We start from the raw sequence: 22,624 nt of genomic DNA on the forward strand, positions 1-22,624 counted from the left end.
ATACGTATTTTAATATTTCATAAAACAGTTTTTTACAATTTTAATGCAATTAAACAAAACACATTTATAATGCATAATTGTATTTGGTTGGCCAGCTCTTGCATTCTTAAGAAAATAATTTGTGACTCACTAATTATTTTTTTATTACATTTTAAGTCTCAGTAAAAAGACAAAAAAGAAAAAGGAAAAAAGTTATTTCAATATTCAGAGAGAGCATACCATTTTAACAACTTTCCAACTGACTTCTTTTATCTAATTTGCTATGTTCTCCTGGTATCCTTTGTTGAAAAGTATAACTAGCTATGCTTAGGAGCAGCAATTCACTACTGGGAGCTGACTGCACATAAAAGCCTCTTGTGATTGGCTAACCGGATTTGGTCAGCTAGCCCACAATAGTTGGTAGAGGATGCCATGCATGCGTAGATTTATATTTAGTAGACACAGATGAAGAGGTTATTCATACAAAAACAATTGTGCTTAATGGGTTACGAATAGTTTTATTTTTAGCTGTAAAAAATTAGAACATCATGCTGCCATTTTTAACTATAACTGTGACTAATGGGTTAATATCTAAAGCACATTTCACATCAATGATGTATCAAATGGATTCTCATTTATCTATTTCCCATCTAGGTTGAAAGGGGAATATTATGGACATTTTTGCTGCCCAATTTCTTGTGGAATATCCAAAACCTATTCACACTTTTACCCCCCAGTGGTCACTCATACTTATGACACTATATATATATATACACATACACATACATACATACAAACATATATATATATATATATATATATATATATATATATACACGCTGTATATCATATGACATCCTTCACATGACTCCTTCATTCATGTCTTTTTTGTCTGTCTACAACATAGTCATATTCTTTTTTCCTATTCTGTACTAGAAATATCTGTAATTAAAATCAACTTATTTGCTAACACTTATTACACACAATTTAAAAAGAAATTAAAAACAGGAGTTGTGTCATCATTAAATATGTTTCAAACATACAGTAATGTATATTATATATCTGTGGTTTTATTACAGGTACTGGGTTTCATATGTATTTTTTTCCTTCACGTTATTTTTTTCTATAAACTCCATAGCAACACGCTCAAAGCTCAGTAATATCCAGAGAGACTATTATTTCCTTTTAGCTCATAATACCCTACATAGCCTTAATGCAGGTAACAATGCTATATAAACTGCCATTTGAATTCTATGATATGGTTTTATTTAGCGTTTATTAATACAATACCTTCAAGTATTTTCTCAACTAAAAGCTCTCTCGTTTGCTGAGCTTTCTCTACAGCAAATGTTCTATGCAATTCATTTTTGAAAAAGACTAAAAATAGGATATGCTAGCAGCCTAAATAATTTATGCTCTCCACTTCTATGCAATGTCTTTTTGTTTCATTGCCAGAATGTCTTACTTCTAAAGTTCCACTCGCACTTATTCCACTGAAAAGTGCAGGTTTTTGTAAAAACTTTAGGGTAAGATTACAAGTGGAGCGCAAAATATCGCTTTTGCAAAAGCGATATTTGCGCTTCACTGAGTAATGCCAGTGCATGCAAATGTACGCTGGTATTATAAGTTGAGCGCAATGCGAACGCAAGCTCGAATTGCTAGGAAGCATTGTACTCATGAGAGTGTGCTTCCATAGGCTCCACTGGGAGTCTTGTTCTCATGCCATGCAGCGATGGCAGCAAATTGTAAATATATATGTATATGACTATATATATATATATATATATATATATACACATACACACAGTATATATATATATATTTAACCCCTTTAAGAAATTTTAGAGAAAAACTTGCCCAAAGTACCACAAAATGTGTGTTATCACTCTATTAAAACATACATAGACCCTTTGTTTTATTATTTACCTAGCAAAACTATATATGTTTTTAGTTGATAACCCAAGGTATTGATATTGGCCCATTTTGATACATTTTATGGCACCTTTTTGCTGCCAAATGTGATCATATTAAAAATTGTTACCCCCCACCTGATACTTCTCACCCCTGAATACCTACCTGATCCCTCCTAAACAGATAACTTCCCTCCCTTACCTTCCACTGCTCATGACCATCCTAGGTATTTGCAGACAGTCTTGCCAGTATAAAGTTTTAGTGGATTTATTTTTATTTTCTGAAGTTTAGGATCCTCCTTACCCTCCCACCTCCCTGATTCCTCCTTAACAGCTCTATAACCACCCCCCTCCTAATGGTCTCAGTAATCTTAAGTACTGGAAGACAGCTGACAGTACCCAGTTTACACATATTTTGTTATAAATTTTAGTTTTTTAATAATAAAAATATTGTTTCTGTAGTATAGTGGCCCATTTCACCATCCCACCTCCCCTATCATGCAATAGGACCCCCTCTGCCCTTTCATAATTTCCTTGCTGTAGTGTAGTGTATCTATCCCTCCCTTCTAGTAAACAAAAAATCTGTAGCATAGCGATCCCTTCTCCCCCTCCAGCAATGGACCACCCTTCTACCCTCCTACCCTCCCACACCTGACTTAGACAGCGCTCCCTCGCCATATGAAGGCAGATGCCCTCTGCCTCTAGCTGCAGTCTCAGCTGTCTAAGCTGACAGCCGGGACTGCTGCATAAGGCGGAAGGTTGGACATCTGTACTACTTCAACAGAGCACGCTAAGCAAAGTACCCTGTGATGTAGTACCTACATCCATAAGGCATAAAGGGTTACAATCCAAACTACTTCACAGGGCAGTAGAAATGTCTTATACTAAATGAGGGGGTTACATCATGCCTGGCCCTTATGTGGGCCCCCTGCAAAAAGGGGCTCACAGTATATGGAAAATGAATGCATTTGCCTTTATAAATATGGTGGCATGGTTTCCAAGATGGCTGTCATAGTGGCAATAGAGAAAAACCTGCTAACATAAGAGCATATCCTCCAGTGTGGACTAACCAAGGTGGAAGAACAACAACACAGAGAATCACCAAAGATACTGTTGAAAAGGTAGCTTTTGCATTGGGGCATTGGGCCAAGTGTGATTTTGTAACACCCCTGGGGTCATTTATATTGTCAATATAATTAAAGCCCAAGATGGTTTGAAGTAATGGTCATTAAGAGGTTAAATAAAAAAGGTTATATCATACATACAAAAGAGCAGGAATTACACATGTAAATAATGTTTTTGCATTAATAATTGTTAAGTGTGCATAATTGTGCATTTCCCACAGATATAATTGGTGAAGAGAGAGACACCTTCACCAGCATGAAAACATAGACTAACTGCAAAAGTGTCTCTTTTTTTTCCAAACAAAAACGTTAACATATCTTAAAAAACCATATTTTAAAATAAAACAAAAAAACATTTTGTGCCGATGATCTAAACCTAGCAATTTCAGACATGTTTTTTTGAGCTGACCCTCGCATGCTGCCCTGGTGAAATTAGAGTAAATAAAGGGGAAGTCCCTGCAAGTGGCAAGATATCTCATTTTAAGTAATGAAGCTCGCTGGAAAGGGACACTTTGCACTATGGAGCGAAGTTAGCAGTGAGCAGGGGGCGCACTTTAAAAATTAAATCTTGTAGCCAATATAAATCACATTACGCAGCTTTTTGAGTATAGCGTCTTACAATCGTCTATATTTTTGTATGCATGTGCTTTTCAATTAGGGTTTTAACTATTTTGATTGTTTTGAGAAAAGCTTGCTACCTTTTACTTGGCGAGAAAAAACTGAAAACTGTAGTGCAAAAATGTTTACAGAATTATGCTGGGATTAGAGAGACTATTTCACGGAACGCCCATGCTCAGCCCATTTTAAGAAAACACAACAATTAAGCTTTGAGGTTTGCACATCCAGGGTACATAAATTATGATTTACGCAGTGCATATTTAATACGATTTATTCCTAAGTAATTTACATACACATTTTATAAATTTTTGATGCACCTTAGCAATACAGTTTTTTTGTATATTTTTGTGTAAAAATTTTTAAGATATGATTTTTTTTTTGTGCAATTTTGTAATGTCACTATCTCCTCGCCATACGAAAATGCATCATATGCCCATCAGCGACACCCTGTTTGAAAGGTAAAAAGTGGCTTTAAATCATTTCACCAGGGAAATAAGAAATGGCGAACATTCTTTAATAATTTCGCCAGCCCAGAGATATTTAGATCATCATGTCATTTGTTATTAAGCTTTATGAAAATATTAAACTAATCTACAGGTATAAAAGACACAATTAAAGTAGGATCATGATAATAAATATCCATACTTTTTATAATTAAATGCAAAATGTAAATAAATTACCATATCAGTCTAAAATATTTTGTATTAAACTGCATTATTAAATAAAATAGAAGTTAAATAGTATAGCTATACTGAGAGTTTGACAAAGTGGCAGGTGTTCCGAAACGTTGCTTTAACGATCTGAATAAAGATTCTGCAATGTTTATTGGTTAGTAGTGCAGCTTACATATTTTTGACATTTTTTTAAATATTTCAGGGAGTTGGGGAAATCTCCATTAGTAGTTGGCACTTACTTTTGAATAATTGAAGTATGTAGTGAATCTTTTGAAGTGCTTATCTTATTTCTATACTTTTGGTATACTGAAAAATAGAGTCATGCATAGTAAGTAATATACTTACCCTGACATTCTTTGCAACATTTCCCCGGGACATATGCAGGTGCAGCATTGTCCAGACAGATGGGTTCTGGGCAAACAAGTGTTTCACATTGCACGGTTCCATTCTAAAGTTAAAAAAATAATTAAATAAAAATATATATATATAATTGCTGGGGGGGGGGGGTTGTTTGAAACCACAATACAACAACCCTCCAAAAACACACACACACACACACTGGGAGTGTAATTTCTTCTCATTCCCCATTACTGCAGTAATGAAATTTTTTTCAACACACAAAACAGCTACTTCAAATGACAAAATAAAAGTAAATGAGCTTATTGTGACCTATTTAATACTCCAGCAGGTAAAATGGATCATCGGGAACACATTAAAAGAAATACAATTTTACAGTATATTGTCCCATTAAAATGCCTTTCTCCACAGAGCATTTTGGGAATTATTGGCCAAACAATTGGTGCTTAGGTGTTATTTCTATCATATTACATGTCACTATTATAGCATATGAATAGACAGTATGAATGCACAACCTGAGTGAATTGAGTGTAAATGTGTTGATAGAAAATATAAATATTAAAGGGACAGTCAAGGCCAAAATAAACTTTCATGATTCAGATAGAGCATGTAATTTTAAAAATTTTCCAATTTACTTTTATCACCAATTTTGCTTTGTTCTCTTGGTATTCTTAGTTGAAAGCTTAACCTAGGAGGTTCATATGCTAATTTCTTAGACCTTGAAGTCCACCTCTTTCAGATTGGATTTTAACAGTTTTTCACCACTAGAGGGTGTTAGTTCACATATTTCATATAGATAACACTGTGCTCGTGCACGTGAAGTAATCTGGGAGCAGGCACTGATTGGCTAGACTGCAAGTCTTTCAAAAGAACTGAAAAATTGGCAGCTTGCAGAGGCTTAGATACAAGATAATGCCAGAGGTTAAAAGTATATTATTATAACTGTGTTGGTTATGCAAAACTGGGAAATGGGTAATAAAGGAATTATCTATCTTTTAAAACAATAAAAATTCTGGTGTAGACTGTCCCTTTAAGGCTGCTGCAATGTGCGACCTGCCATTTGGCATTCATTTAATTTTAAAATTCTTATTGTTTAAAAAGATAGATAACGCCTTTACTACCCATTCCCCAGCTTTGCACAACCAACATTGTAATATTAATATACTTTATAACATTTAAACCTCTAAATTTCTGTCTGTTTCTAAGCCACTACAGATAGCCTCTTATCACATGCTTTTGTATTTGCTTTTCACAACAGGAGACTGCTAGTTTATGTGGGCGCTATAGATAACATTGTGTTAACGCCGTGGTATTATTTAAAAATCCGCACACACACAGCACTAACTGGCTAAAATACAAGTCAATAGATAATAAATAAAAAGTCATGTGATCAGGGGACTGTCAGAAGAGGCTTAGATACAAGGTAATCACAGAGGTGAAAAAACAGGAATGTAAGTTTAGGAGCCGGCTCATTTTGGGTTCAGCACCTGTGTAGTGCTTGCTGATTGGTGGTTACATTTGGGTTTAGTATCCCTTTAACGGCAAAGGAACTCTAGAGGAAAGTCCTAACATTGCCTGGTCATTGCCCTTGTCCTACCACATGGGACAACTTAGAAAATACATATTTCAGGGCCTTATTTAATTACCTAAAAGCACAATCTATTGTCTGTTGGTTTCAGATGGTAAATGTGGAAAGGCAGATATAATTGCTGCAGGATCAATATTTATTCAGCATGATAAAAGAGTTATTTCAAAGCCCATTAATTGCAGTTACATCTCTAGGGGTTGCTTTAAGATTTTTATTGATGTTTGTTCATAAATATGACACTTTAAGATCTAATTTACATAGGCTGTTTAAAACAGAGTTTCATTGACTATTTTTTTTTATATACATTTAATGAATGTGTCTTATTAAAATTTGATAAGCAAGTATGTTGCAGTCTATATATATCGATCTGTAATCTTAACATAATTTCTTTGCTACAAATATAATGAAAAAAAAAACACAGGAAGAAAATTTATTTCTACATTAATTCTACCAAGAGTATGTTTATCTAAAAAAAATTACATCAACTGTGTTAAAGCCATTTCATGTTCCACAGCTACATTATTTTGTTTTATGTCAATATAACAACAGTTTACACCATCTGGAGCTCCTAAACTGAAATTTTTTCTACCCATATTGGCTCTCTAATAAAATATAGAGTTGGAGAAGAATGCATAGTGCATTTAAATCAGTTCCGATATGATTAACACATTTGGATAATTGTTAAATTCTCCTTTTAATAATGATGAGAAGCAAAAAAAAAAAAAAAGTGTAATCCTCAACTTGTAATCATGGGGACTGATATTTAAATTAAATACAGCTTATTCTTAGTGTAAAGTTAACACTATGCAAATGCTTGGAAATGTACTGTATTTCGATTATTTAAAAATTTCTTGAAATTTTTCTATATGCCCAAGACATTAGTTTAGAACTAGGATTGTAGATGTCATTTAGCTGTTTTAAGATTGTCTTTTCTTAAAGGTACATGCACATTTAAAATGGAAAGAGTCCTGCAACTCGATTTGCTTCATTTACTACTGCTTTATACTCAAGTTATGCAGCTCCTGCAAACCCATTTCTTTAGTCTTACGTATAGGGCTAGATTTATCATACTACTGACTTTATAGTCTTCTGATTTCATTGTACCCTGCACAGATTCTAGGCAGCAAAGCAACCCCAAATCATCAATGAGCCTCCTCTATGGGGCCTATCTATCAAGCTCTGAAAGGAGCTTGATGGCCTGTGTTTCTGGCGAGTCTTCAGACTCGCCAGAAACAGCAGTTATGAAGCAGCGATCTGAGCAGGCGGACAGGAATCGCCAGAAATCAACCCGATCTAGTACGATCGGGTTGATTGACACCTCCCTGCTGGCGGCCCATTGGCCGCAAGTCAGCAGGGGGCGGCGTTGCACCAACAGCTCTTGTGAGCTGTTGGTGCAATGCTGAATATTGAGAGCGTATTGCTCTCCGCATTCAGCGATGTCTTGCGGACCTGATCCGCAAGACATTTGATAAATAGTGGCCATTGTCTCTTAGTAGGGATTGTGTTCTTTTCTTTGAAATATTCTTTTTTTCTCCTGTTGTTAACATGGAGTTGTTGTGATTTGCCAAAAAGCTCTACTCTTGTTTTGTCGGGCCAAAGGACATTCTCCCAGAAGGACTGTGACTTATCAACATGCACTTTGGCAAACTCCAGTCGGGCTTTTTTTGTCTCTCTCTCTTAGAAGTGGGGTCTTCCTAGGTCTTCTACCATGGAACCCCTTTTCATTCAGACAGGAATGAATGGTGCAACTAAAAACTGTTGCACCTTGAACTTAAACATCGGCTTGGATCTGTTTTGAAGTTGTACTTGGTTCTTTCTCCACAATTTTAACAATCTTTCTCATCATTATTGGGTTAGTTTTCCTCTTGCGGCTACATCCAGGGATGCTGGCTACAATCCCACGTGTCTTAAACTTCGTAATAATATTGGCAACAATCTCACAGGAACAGTAAGCTCTTTAGAAATGGTTTTGTAGTATTTACGTTGACCGTGCTTGGCTATTGCCTTCGTTCCAACCTCCTCAGACAACGCTGGTTTTCCTTCTCTTTTCCATGTTCAGAATGATATACACAGAGACACATAACAGCAGAGTGAGTACTTTTCTCCCTTAAAACTGGTTGAATGAGTGATTATAAGATTGAAGACAACTGTGACACTAATTAAATGAGAATAGTCTACTTAAAGTATCACTGCAAAACATTGTTTATTTTAACTTCTAAAGAGTATTAGTAGTATCGACCAGGTCATTTTAGAATTTATTATAGACTAAACAAGAATTTAATCCATACATTGTGCAAAAAAACAATGTATGGATGATAAAAGATACTGTTCAGCGTGAATGGAGCATTATTTGATTAAAATGCAAGGGTACTAATACGTTCGACCATATCTGTATATCAATAAATTATGTAGAGCTTACTTTTCAAAATCAGCTCTATATTAGTTCTTCCTGTAAATCTATTTGGCAAATAAAATTAGATTCCACATTAAAAAAGCAACACATGGGGGGCGGAGCTGACTAGAGAACATAGCAGACGTGTCTACATAGAGCTCCTGGAGCCCATAGTAATTAAACCCTAAAAAGTTTGCTTTTTCTCCCTAATTCCCGATTATTCTTGCTCCTATTGCACTCAGCACCCGACTAAGCTCTAGGCTGGGACCTTTTTCCCTTTATTGGACCTTTTTACCATCTCTGGGCATATCACGGCAATTGCCTTAACTTTCAACAGCCCACGACCCGGCAACAGACCTTGAGGACTGGCACCGCGCTACCGCATTAGCGGAGGACATCCGGCATCTTCCTTGCTCAACCAGCTGCTCACCTGACTCGGACTGGAACAGCAGACTTAGGCCCAAGAAGAAGCGGCCCGGCGGCGAAAAGGCGCGAACGGCGCCATTACCTGTGACGTCACCGGACCGCGACCCAGGAGAAGAAGCAACCGCCGGAGCTCCAACTACCCTACCGACGGCCCAGCTACCTGACTGCAGCTACGGGGGGCAATTCAGAGCCTTTGACGGTGGCGGCCATACTTACCTATCAGGCAGACAACAGATCACATCGGCTGCAGACCGGAGCCCCGCACAACGCTCCCACTACCACGTGGCCATCACTGCAAAGGTAAGCTTCAGCACGGGGCTTGTCCCCCCCCCCGGGGAACCCCGAAAGCCTGCTGAATAGTTTATGAAACCACTGGTCCCATAATTAATACTGCGCCAGAGGCCCAATAGCTGACAGGCCTATTGGAGGCTTTTTGATTGACTCCTCAGAACAGGCTGCAAGGGTCTGGATGAACAGAGACTATTCCCAACTCTGCCTTTAAATAAAAATTACCCTGCAGCAACCTGCTGACACTGTGATACCTCCCAGCTTAGGGGCCTTACACTGAACACTGAACACCCACAATTGGCTTGAGGCCTAGGGACTGTGCTGATATGCCAAGCCAGATATTTTTCATTTACTTTACTTTATGCACTGACTTTATTCAGCACACGGATTATGCCTACAGGAACCTGTTGACACAGAGATTTACTGCAGCACTCCACATGGCTTTGATCTCCAAGCCCTGTCATAACCCGGGATTCAAGATCCCTACCTATTCCTCAGACAAACGCAGCTCTATAGTGTCTCTCCCCCTCCTTTCCCACTCTGCCTACCAGGGTGGGTCATATCCTACATCCTTTTCCCGGCTGTGCCCAGTGGTGGCAATTTTTCTACCCAAGGGAGAGACACATCCTGTCAGGACTTGCTATTACTAGGAGCCATCTGATACCTGCACTTCTACCTATTTACACTGTAGTTCACTGCTGACACAGCCTGTAAAAGAACTTTCCAAGCTGTCTAGCATACGTAACGCAGCCATGATGTGCTAAGCCCTGTGGTGTCCCTCCCTGCCGGTGTTAGCCAGCTGTATTTGCCAGGTTTCCCTCCAGTGACCCTCTCCCTGTATAACACCTCTCAACGCATCGCCCATTATTGGCTGCAGCCCCTAGCTCATAATGTCACAACAAACCAAGAGGAAATCAAAGGGATTGCACCCTTCAAAACATACAGTTCGGGACCATTTTCAACCCATCAGGGACCCACTACCAGACATCTCAGATGATGACAGATCTGTCTCCCCTCCTCTGTCAGAGGGAAGGGCTAGCGTGCGGAGCTCACCACCCTCCCGCATGCAGGCTGGAACGATCACTATGGATTCTATGAAATTGCTACTAGACCAGCAGACTCAGTCATTCACAAAAAGATTTGATAAACTAGAGAGGTCCTTTGATGATCTCAGAAAAGACATTGTCACAGTTAATGAGCGAACGGACATTTTAGAACGCAAGCAGGAAGACCTGCTAGTTGACCACACAAATTGGGTCAGCTATACGCAAAATCTAGCGGATCAGGTGTCCTCCTTGGAGGCAAAGCTGGTGGACCTGAAATCCGGGGAATCCCAGAGTCTGTGGGGCCCCAGGAACTGGAAAAATTCGCCCAAGCATTATTTAGATCCATCTTAGGTCCATCAGGGGAACAGGATGCGAGAATAGACAGAATACACAGGGCTGCTAGGCCGCAAAATCTACCTATGGATAAGCCCAGGGACACCATAGCCAGATTACATTATTTGTCCTTCAAAGATAGACTCTTGAAAATCACCCTGAGACAACCCCAACTTCCGGAACAATTTAGGGATGTCTCGCTGTATCCTGATGTGTCCCCATTCACACTACAACAAAGACGAAATTTCAGTGAAACCACTAAAGCTCTGAGAGCCCACCAAATCCGGTACAGGTGGGGATTTCCAACCAAACTGATCATCACCAAAGATGGGGCCCAGCACACTGCGCTAACGCCACGGCAGGCGCAGGACCTCCTAAGAGTCTGGAACTTGCCTGCTGTAAACTGAAATGACGACCCTCCCCGTCCGCAGAGAGTGGGGCCTATGCTGAGAGTGGGAGCTCAGCCCTGGAACCCAGACAGACAAGATCCACCTCGACAAGACCCCGGGCACTGATCCAAAACTCCCCAAGACATTCACGGAGGTCTAACAATTACCTAATCACCCCTCTGCAGGTGATGTGTAGACTGCCTATTGCTGTCCAACTCCCGAGAGGACTGTGTTACTTTCTGGCATCAAGATGGTGCTGAAGATCTGGAAAGGAACAGTTGATGGGCCCTCCTATACATCACTCCCTGTCCCGTGTTCTTTTCCTCTCCCTATCCCCCACCACAAGTTGTTTGAGTTTTGTAAATTTGGTTCTCACTCCACTAGAAGACTGAGATACGGCCTGCCCAGAGTGGACCATTTCTCTATAAGGACTGTGCTTGCTCCTGAGAGCTGGAGATAACCAGGGATCTGGTAATGTACTTTTGAAAGACTATCTAGTTTTTGCTAACTGCATATTGCCTAATTGAGTTGAATATACACTACTAGTTATTTATAGTGTTCCACTTATGTATCCAAGTTTATGTTCTACACAATGGTGCTCCTGATGACTATGGTCTCTCTCCCTAGCCTTCCTCATCTCTTCCATCCTTCCTCCCATTTCCCCCACTCCACTAACCCGTCTTCCCACCTCCTTTCCTGGCTCTGGCCTTCCCTGTCTTCCTACCACCTCCTTTTTTTCCCAGCCGCCCTCCCACTAGACCCTGTCATTCCCCCCCCCCCCACACCCATCTACTCCATTCCCCCTCCCTCGATTTTTCCCTCTTCCCAATCTTGCTGCTTTTCTCCACACGCCACTCTAGACTTTGGGAGGGCTCCCTTACGAGAGAGGCTGGGGAGGTGACCTGTCATTCGAGTAATGTCAAAATGTTGAGTACATACTGTTTTTCTTTATGTGTATCTGAGTTTAACTTGCACTGTCGGAACTGTATAATATTTCACCTAGGATTCTAGGTTAATGGTTTGCATAGAGGTACATCTAATGATTATGTGCTCTTCTCACATCTCTCCTCATCTTCATCACCTTCCCCTTTGCCTCCCCCTTGCCCTGCAGCCCGCTCTTCCCATTGCCTTTTTGGCTCTGATGCCCTCTCACTATTGTACTACCTTCCTTCCCACCCACTCCTCTTTCCTTCCTGGGAAGGACGGAACCTCATGTCATCCATCTAACCACCTTCTCTATTCCTCTATTCTTCCCTTTCCCATTTCTCCCGCCCTCCCCTCCATGCACCCCCTTGCGGCTATTACTGCCTCTCTCACTCATCTCTCCTCATACCCTACCTTGTCTGTCTACCTCTCCACTTCCTGAACTCACCCCAGCATGACCTTCAGGGTCTGCACTTCCCCTCTTCCCCTTCAGATACTCTCACTTTATGCCCAGCTCGGGCCTGCTCACTATCCATTACTTCTGGGTGTCCCTACAGGTTATGACCCCCTCATCGTTTCCAGCTGCCTAAGCTGCTACCTCTCTCCTCACTCTACTCTAGACGTCAGGGAGGGCTCCCCATACAGGGGGGACTGCTGAGGAGGTGACCCGTCCTTTGAATAATGTCAAAATGTTGTGCACTGCAGAATCTTGTATAATATTCCACTTAGGACTCTAGGTTAATGGTTTGTATGGAGGTACTTCTAATGACTATGTGTTCCCCTCGCATATCTTCTCACCTCCATCAACAACCCCCCTGCCCTTCCCCCTGCCCTGCAGCCCGCTCTTCCCGTTACCCCTCCTGACTCTAATGCCCTCTCACTATTGTGCTACCTTCCTTCCACCATCCCTCTTTCCTTCCCAGGAAAAATGAACCCTCATGTCACCCACCTAACCTTCCCCCTCCCTCTAGTCTTCCCCTTCCTACTCCTCCCTCTTCCCTTCCAAGCGCCCTCCTGCAGATATAGCTGCCTCCAGCACATCTTTCGCTATGCCCTTCCCGCCTGCCCCTCCATTTCCTGAACCCAACTCCAGCATGATCTTCAAGATCTGCTCTCCCCCTCCCTTTCCCTTCGACACTCTCACTCTATGCCCGCTTCGGGCCTGTCTACCACCCATTACTTCCCAGTGTTTTTGCAGGCTATGTTTAACAATAGCTGTTACATGTCTGAATACATGTACCTACCTACCCTTTAAAAACTACATGATATGCCTGATGTCACAGGCCCTTAGGAACCTTTAGACCCCCCATCGTTTCCAGATACCTGAGACCCGAAGGTACCATATAAGTACATTACTCCCTCAACATCAACCTAGACCCTTTACCCCCCCCTCCCCCTTCCCAAAGCCTTCCCCTACTATCCTTTCTCCTGTTTTCCCCCTAAGACTACCTGGCCACAGCTCCTCATATATGATGATTACTGACTATACACCACACGCCGGCGGTGGAAGGGAACCTCCGAGTTCTCTTCTCCTCGGCCACCTCCCCCCCCCCAGGGGTTACATTTTTGGTGCGGTTAGGGACTGTTTATTCTGTCCTCCGCACTCCCTATTTGGCAGAGTGTAGTAGCCTCTGCCCAGCCCGGACAACCTAGTGGAATCTAGTAAGTCCCCCTACCTCCCATTATCTTTACCTGACACCTCCCTCTTTTTTTTTTCTCTCCCGCAATGAGACGCTGAACGTTAGGGCCTGAATTCTTCTACAAAAAGGAGTTTACTCCTTAAATTTTTGAAAACCCAACGCCTTGATATTGTGTTCATACAGGAGACCCACTGGATGGGGTCTCGGGCCGCCATGTTCCACCCCAGAGATTTTCCGGTTCGCCTGTCCTCAATGTTTCACAAAAAAGCCAGAGGAGTTACTGTCCTAGTTTGTAGGCATGTCTCCTACGAGCCCATCTACCTTGAATCAGACCCCTCCGGTCGCTACATCATTTGTGTTTGTTGGTTGGACAACATTTTGGTCACGCTGGTGTAAGGTCGGCAGACTTAAACAGGGCCATGTTATTATAGGTGGTGACTGTAACCTAGTGTGGGACCCGCGCAGGGATAGAAAGTCACAACTGAAGGGTCCTCCAAGGCAGGGAGAGGACCATTACTCTAATCTCTTTAGAAGCGTTGTCTCACAACACTCATACCATGACGTCTGGAGGGCTCTGCACCCTGATGTGGACGACTACAGCTGTTATTCATCTCCCTCCCAGTCCTTTGACCGGCTAGATTATTTTTTTTGTCACTCATGGACGTTACAGACAGTAGCTGCGGCTAGGATCGTACCTTGTGTATGGTCGGACCACGACGCAGTAGTTGTAGATATCAGACAAAAAAGACACAAAAAGAGAGAGTTGCACACTAATAAGTTAATTCACTAGAGAACAGGTGCTTCCTAGAAAGATACATATGAAACAACATAGAAAAGGAAGTGGGGATTTCACAATAAGAAATTCCCAAAAGTCTAGGTAAATCCAGCTGTAAAATTAAATAAATGCACAACAAAAAGCTTGTATGTCAAAAACGATATAAATATTTATTAACTAAATGCACAATACACACATTCACATTCATACAGTGGATCCCACACAAAGCAGTGTGATAAAGTACTGGCCAAAAAGTTATTATCTGGTGCACCAGGGGAAATAGACAAAAAACAGTCCGTTTCAGACTTGCAGATATTTGTAATCCAATAAGTGCAGCGTTAATGCAAGAAATGGATGCAGTTATACAGTCCCCGGTGTATGGAGACCAGTTACTTCAGACTTGAACCCCAATAGTTACTGAGTCGAATAGTGCTTTAAAGGCGTAGCATAGGAGGAGCAATAGAAACACGCGTCTTTATTCACAGGTGCTGTATTCTTTTAAGACAGTAATATTCGGTGTACAGATGCGTATAACATATTCTACCTGTATTTGTTCACGTGGTCGCCCCTCCTAGCTGCCTCGTTCTTAGAGCGTCCAGACATCAGGGGTAAGTCAGGATGAGCAGGGGATCTGCTGTAAGGGCTGCCAAGCACGACGAGTCCAAACGCTCGTTTCGCTCCTTCAGTCAGTGCAGCATGGAGCTTCTTCCAGGTGCTAACGACACCTTGATTACCAGCCTTTTTATTGGATGCCGGGTTCCAGAATCTTTTTCATTTGATGAAATTCATGTCAATCACAATTAGCCGCTGTTACAATGTCTTTACAATTGTTACTTTTAAGTACAGCTAAATGCAGGGCTTCTCAAGTGACCAAGGTGAAGTATTCCATAGCAGAAATTGATTAGATACACTTCAATGATTCAGATACTCACTCACACACACATCCGCAACAAATCATATATACAAAATATACTAAAAACAATTTTATTTTAATACACCATTGTGCAATATTTAAAAAGACAATACTTAATTATAATGTTATGTGTGTCAAATTACTCTAACAACAAATATGTGCGATTTAGCTCATCATAGTAGTATATATTTACAATTTTGATTTATTTTGTTACTTTTGAGATCCCATATTCTCTACATACATAGAAATAAATGGAGATGTGCAGACAAAGTAAGGTATAAGGAATTAGCCTAAAAAGGAAGCAAATTCCAATTTTTCATTTAAGCCATTGGGAGATAGGGTGTTCAGTTTGTACATCCATCTTGTTTCTTTTTGTAAAAGAATTCTATCAATGTCCCCCCCCGCGCATGCTCAGTTTAACTGATTCTATTCCAATAAAGTGAAGTTCATCAATTTTTGATTTGTGAAATTGAGCAAAATGTCTCGCCACTGGGCTATCAATATTGAAGTCCTTTATATCGTCTCTATGTTCTGTAATGCGGGAGCGTAATTCTCTAAAAGTTTTACCCACATAAAAACATTTACACGAGCAATAGAGAAGATATATGACTCCTTTTGTGGAACAATTAATGAATGAATTGATTTTATATGTGACTCCTGTATTCGTGCTAAAAGTCTTAGTTTTCTGCACGAATTGACAGCAGACACAGTGATTACAGGGGGAACTGCCGACTATTTTTTGGGCATTGCGTTCTAACCAGTTACATGTAGGCACTTTGTTAAATTCGCTCTTGACAAGGAGATCTTTCAAATTGTTAGGTCTCCTTGCTGTCATTAGGGGATAATCCCCCACATGTTGGTGTAATGTAGAATCATTAGTCAGCAAATGCCAGTTGTTGTTTAAAATACTTTTAACTTTACTCCAATGGGCATTATATTTAGTAATAAATCTGATTTTAGTGTCTTCCACATTCTCACTTTTGGTATTCTTTTTATACAGCAGATCTTTTCTTTGATGCTGAGATGCTCTATAGAGTGCTCTTTTTACGCATCTTTTTGAATAGCCTCTCTCCAAAAAACGAGTCGCCATATCTTTTGCCTGTTGTTTAAAGGTTTGGTCTCTAGAGCAAATTCTGCGTAGCCGCAGAAATTGCCCATAGGGGATACCCCTCTTAAGGTTTTCAGGATGATGACTCGTTCCCAAGAGAAGGCTATTGGTTGCAGTCGGTTTTCGGAACACTTCTGTTTCAATTTTACCTTCGTTCTTACTAATTTTTAAGTCCAAAAAATTAATAGTACTAGAATCATAACTACAAGTTAAGAAGATATTTAAATTATTCTTATTCAGGAGGGAAACAAATTTAAGTAGATCCTCCTCACTGCCGTCCCATAGCAGGAGGATATCATCCACATATCTGATCCAGAGGGCTACATGCGCCTCAACTATGTCAGAATGCTCACCAAAAACAATTTGATCTTCCCATCCACCAAGATGTAAACAGGCATAAGTTGGGGCGCATGTAGCCCCCATTGCTGTCCCTTGTTTCTGTTTATAATATTTGCCATCAAAAATGAAAATATTGTTTTCCAGAACAAATTTCAAAAGTTCATTTACAAATTTAGAATGTTTACTATAGCCCACTCCTCTTGTGTTGAGAAATTTTTCACAAGTTGCAATTCCAATAGAGTGGGGAATTGAAGAATATAAGGATTCAACATCCAACGAGACCAAAATAGTCTTGTCAGAGACATTGATCCCATCAAGTTTTTTAATCACATCTGTTGAATCTTGGACAAAAGTACGTAAGTCATTTACAAATGGCTGTAAAAACCTTTCAACATAGTTACTTATTCCTTCAGTGGGGCCCCCCATCCCAGAAATGATGGGGCGTCCAGGTGAATTTTTAATGGATTTATGTAACTTTGGTATCCAGTAGAAGACTGGTGTTTTTGGTTTATGATTATACAAAAAGCCAAACTCTTGGCTTGTAATCAAATTAATTCTACGTGCTCCATTTAATAGAAAAAGAAGTTCATTGTGAGATCTATGAAATTCCTCAAAAGAAGATTTGGCACATTGAGTTTCATCAAGTAATTGCTGCATTGCTTCTTTAATGTAGTATTCTTGAGTAAGGATGACAACATTACCCCCCTTGTCGGCCGGTTTTATGACCAATTCCTGATGATTAATCAGTTCTTTAAGGGCTCTTCGTTCAGATTTAGTAAGATTATCATTGACAATCTTTGTAGTTTGGACTTGTGTCAACTCCTGAGAGACATTTTGAACAAAAACCGAAATATTTGGAATGGAGGAAAAAGAGGGCATGTAAGTAGATTTTTTCTTTAAATCTGTTTTTGGAAGGATATCTGTAATTTCATTACTCTGTTGATAGAGAAGAGTCTCCAGACAATCCAGAGTATCCCTCTCTTTTCTACAGGCCAGATCTACTTGTATTTTTGGCGTCATTATCTTTTTTAAAGCGAGTTTTCTCGCAAAAAGATGTAAGTCCTTGGTGACTTCGAATAAATCTAGACTATTAGAAGGGCAAAAACTAAGTCCCTTTTCCAGTACTTTTATATGTTCGCGATTTAGGGGGAATGAGGAAAGGTTGACAATACCCATTTTATGAGAGGGGGGCTGAGGGCCTAAAAGTGAGTCACTTTCCTCTTCTAGTTGTATCTCATGCAGTTTCTGGTCATCATATATTGTCCCTGATGTCGTCTGTTCCCCCTCCCTCTTCCTTCTCTCCTCTCTTGGGATTGCCCTCCCGTGCCTCCTCCTCCCACCTCGTCTAGTCCTACCCCTAAAGGGCGCATACGTTGGTTATTTGAATCATTATTTTTATTTTCACCATCAGAATCCATTTCAGAATTATCTGTACCTGAATCATAATAATTTATTGTGTTAATTCTATTCCTATATATATAGATTTTGTTTCTCCTGTAGTCTTCCTGATCCCTTATTAATTTCCTCCTCTTGCGTGTTTTTAGTTCCCCTTGCAATTTTTCTATACGTTTTTGTGTCTCTTTATTTAATTTCTCAAATGATGTGTCATTTTCAAATTTGTGCAAACATTCGTACACATCATCCACATCTTTTTTACATTTTTACAGTACTTTATCACACTGCTTTGTGTGGGATCCACTGTATGAATGTGAATGTGTGTATTGTGCATTTAGTTAATAAATATTTATATCGTTTTTGACATACAAGCTTTTTGTTGTGCATTTATTTAATTTTACAGTTGTGCTGGATTTACCTAGACTTTTGGGAATTTCTTATTGTGAAATCCCCACTTCCTTTTCTATGTTGTTTCATATGTATCTTTCTAGGAAGCACCTGTTCTCTAGTGAATTAACTTATTAGTGTGCAACTCTCTCTTTTTGTGTCTTTTTTGTCTACTATATTTATTAGCTCCGAATAAGAGTAATTTCTACCTTGGAGTTTCTGAGTTTGCACCTTCTAAAAATATTGAAATATTAATTACAAGACATTTTTTCATTTTATTTAAATTATCTTAAGGATTAAAAGCTTTGTTGCCAAATCGCAATTTTGAGACCCTATATATATATATATATATATATATTTCTCTTAAATATGGCATTTAAATTATCGGATGAACGTTGGTCTACTGATATTAATGAAGCCTTTACAATGACTGGAGATGTGCAGATAGAGGGGGAAGATGAGGCCATACATGATGTTGTTTCTGCATTCAAACTGTATAAGAAAAAATTGACAAAACAAATAAAAATTAAATGGGAACATCAAAGTCTTACTAACTATTTAAAGATGGAGATAATTCCTAGAGGTCTGAGAATCCACCTAGACCCTGGCATTAATTTGCGAGGTGTAGACGTGGATAATGAATTTATAGCTAAATGGAATGAAATATTAACAAAATGCTCACTTGATCTGATTGCATTAATAATAGAGGAGGATGGCAAAAAATTGGAAAAATTTAAAAAAAGATGTGGATGATGTGTACGAATGTTTGCACAAATTTGAAAATGACACATCATTTGAGAAATTAAATAAAGAGACACAAAAACTTATAGAAAAATTGCAAGGGGAACTAAAAACACGCAAGAGGAGGAAATTAATAAGGGATCAGGAAGACTACAGGAGAAACAAAATCTATATATATAGGAATAGAATTAACACAATAAATTATTATGATTCAGGTACAGATAATTCTGATATGGATTCTGATGGTGAAAATAAAAATAATGATTCAAATAACCAACGTATGCGCCCTTTAGGGGTAGGACTAGACGAGGTGGGAGGAGGAGGCACGGGAGGGCAATCCCAAGAGAGGAGAGAAGGAAGAGGGAGGGGGAACAGACGACATCAGGGACAATATATGATTACCAGAAACCGCATGAGATACAACTAGAAGAGGAAAGTGACTCACTTTTAGGCCCTCAGCCCCCCTCTCATAAAATGGGTATTGTCAACCTTTCCTCATTCCCCCTAAATCGCGAACATATAAAAGTACTGGAAAAGGGACTTAGTTTTTGCCCTTCTAATAGTCTAGATTTATTCGAAGTCACCAAGGACTTACATCTTTTTGCGAGAAAACTCGCTTTAAAAAAGATAATGACGCCAAAAATACAAGTAGATCTGGCCTGTAGAAAAGAGAGGGATACTCTGGATTGTCTGGAGACTCTTCTCTATGAACAGAGTAATGAAATTACAGATATCCTTCCAAAAACAGATTTAAAGAAAAAATCTACTTACATGCCCTCTTTTTCCTCCATTCCAAATATTTCGGTTTTTGTTCAAAATGTCTCTCAGGAGTTGACACAAGTCCAAACTACAAAGATTGTCAATGATAATCTTACTATATTTTCATTTTTGATGGCAAATATTATAAACAGAAACAAGGGACAGCAATGGGGGCTACATGCGCCCCAACTTATGCCTGTTTACATCTTGGTGGATGGGAAGATCAAATTGTTTTTGGTGAGCATTCTGACATAGTTGAGGCGCATGTAGCCCTCTGGATCAGATATGTGGATGATATCCTCCTGCTATGGGACGGCAGTGAGGAGGATCTACTTAAATTTGTTTCCCTCCTGAATAAGAATAATTTAAATATCTTCTTAACTTGTAGTTATGATTCTAGTACTATTAATTTTTTGGACTTAAAAATTAGTAAGAACGAAGGTAAAATTGAAACAGAAGTGTTCCGAAAACCGACTGCAACCAATAGCCTTCTCTTGGGAACGAGTCATCATCCTGAAAACCTTAAGAGGGGTATCCCCTATGGGCAATTTCTGCGGCTACGCAGAATTTGCTCTAGAGACCAAACCTTTAAACAACAGGCAAAAGATATGGCGACTCGTTTTTTGGAGAGAGGCTATTCAAAAAGATGCGTAAAAAGAGCACTCTATAGAGCATCTCAGCATCAAAGAAAAGATCTGCTGTATAAAAAGAATACCAAAAGTGAGAATGTGGAAGACACTAAAATCAGATTTATTACTAAATATAATGCCCATTGGAGTAAAGTTAAAAGTATTTTAAACAACAACTGGCATTTGCTGACTAATGATTCTACATTACACCAACATGTGGGGGATTATCCCCTAATGACAGCAAGGAGACCTAACAATTTGAAAGATCTCCTTGTCAAGAGCGAATTTAACAAAGTGCCTACATGTAACTGGTTAGAACGCAATGCCCAAAAAATAGTCGGCAGTTCCCCCTGTAATCACTGTGTCTGCTGTCAATTCGTGCAGAAAACTAAGGCCTAGATTTGGAGTTCGGCGGTAAAAGGGCTGTTAACGCTCCGCGGGCTTTTTTCTGGCCGCACCATAAATTTAACTCTGGTATCGAGAGTTTAATCAAATGCTGCGTTAGGCTCCAAAAAAGGAGCGTAGAGCATTTTTACCGCAAATGCAACTCTCGATACCAGAGTTGCTTACGGACGCGGCCAGCCTCAAAAACGTGCTCGTGCACGATTCTCCCATAGGAAACAATGGGGCTGTTTGAGCTGTAAAAAAACCTAACACCTGCAAAAAAGCAGCGTTCAGCTCCTAACGCAGCCCCATTGTTTCCGATGGGGAAACACTTCCTACGTCTGCACCTAACACTCTAACATGTACCCCGAGTCTAAACACCCCTAGCCTTACACTTATTAACCCCTAATCTGCCGCCCCCGCTATCGCTGACCCCTGCATATTTTTTTTAACCCCTAATCTGCCGCTCCGTAAACCGCCGCAACCTACGTTATCCCTATGTACCCCTAATCTGCTGCCCTAACCTCGCCGACCCCTATATTATATTTATTAACCCCTAATCTGCCCCCCTCAACATCGCCGACACCTGCCTACACTTATTAACCCCTAATCTGCCGAGCGGACCTGAGCGCTACTATAATAAAGTTATTAACCCCTAATCCGCCTCACTAACCCTATCATAAATAGTATAAACCCCTAATCTGCCCTCCCTAACATCGCCGACACCTACCTTCAATTATTAATCTTCCGAGCGGAGCTCACCGCTATTCTAATAAATGGATTAACCCCTAACGCTAAGTCTAACCCTAACACTAACACCCCTCTAACTTAAATATAATTTACATCTAACGAAATAAATTAACTCTTATTAAATAAATGATTCCTATTTAAAGCTAAATACTTACCTGTAAAATAAATCCTAATATAGCTACAATATAAATTATAATTATATTATAGCTATTTTAGGATTAATATTTATTTTACAGGCAACTTTGTAATTATTTTAACCAGGTACAATAGCTATTAAATAGTTAAGAACTATTTAATAGTTACCTAGTTAAAATAATAACAAATTTACCTGTAAAATAAATCCTAACCTAAGATATAATTAAACCTAACACTACCCTATCAATAAATTAATTAAACACAATTCCTACAAATAAATACAATTAAATAAACTAGCTAAAGTACAAAAAATAAAAAAGAACTAAGTTACAGAAAATAATTTTTTTTTTACAAACATAAGAAAAATATTACAACAATTTTAAACTAATTACACCTACTCTAAGCCCCCTAATAAAATAACAAAGCCCCCCAAAATAAAAAATTCCCTACCCTATTCTAAATTAAAAAAATTACAAGCTCTTTTACCTTACCAGCCCTGAACAGGGCCCTTTGCGGGGCATGCCCCAAGAATTTCAGCTCTTTTGCCTGTAAAAGAATAAATACAATACCCCCCCCCAACATTACAACCCACCACCCACATACCCCTAATCTAACCCAAAC

General features: G+C 39.5%; 1 protein-coding gene across 1 annotated transcript in view; it reads right to left on the reverse strand.

The window, feature by feature from the left end:
- The window catches only part of NELL2 (neural EGFL like 2), a 556,616-nt gene that overhangs the window by 327,736 nt on the left and 206,256 nt on the right, over positions 1–22,624 (reverse strand). Inside the window, exon 9 of the mRNA XM_053719205.1 lies at positions 4,651–4,753. Within this exon, the coding sequence (XP_053575180.1) occupies positions 4,651–4,753 (103 nt within the window). The remainder of the gene's footprint in view (positions 1–4,650; positions 4,754–22,624) is intronic.

Source organism: Bombina bombina, chromosome 6, assembly GCF_027579735.1.
Source record: "Bombina bombina isolate aBomBom1 chromosome 6, aBomBom1.pri, whole genome shotgun sequence".
Classification (NCBI taxonomy): Eukaryota; Metazoa; Chordata; class Amphibia; order Anura; family Bombinatoridae; genus Bombina; species Bombina bombina.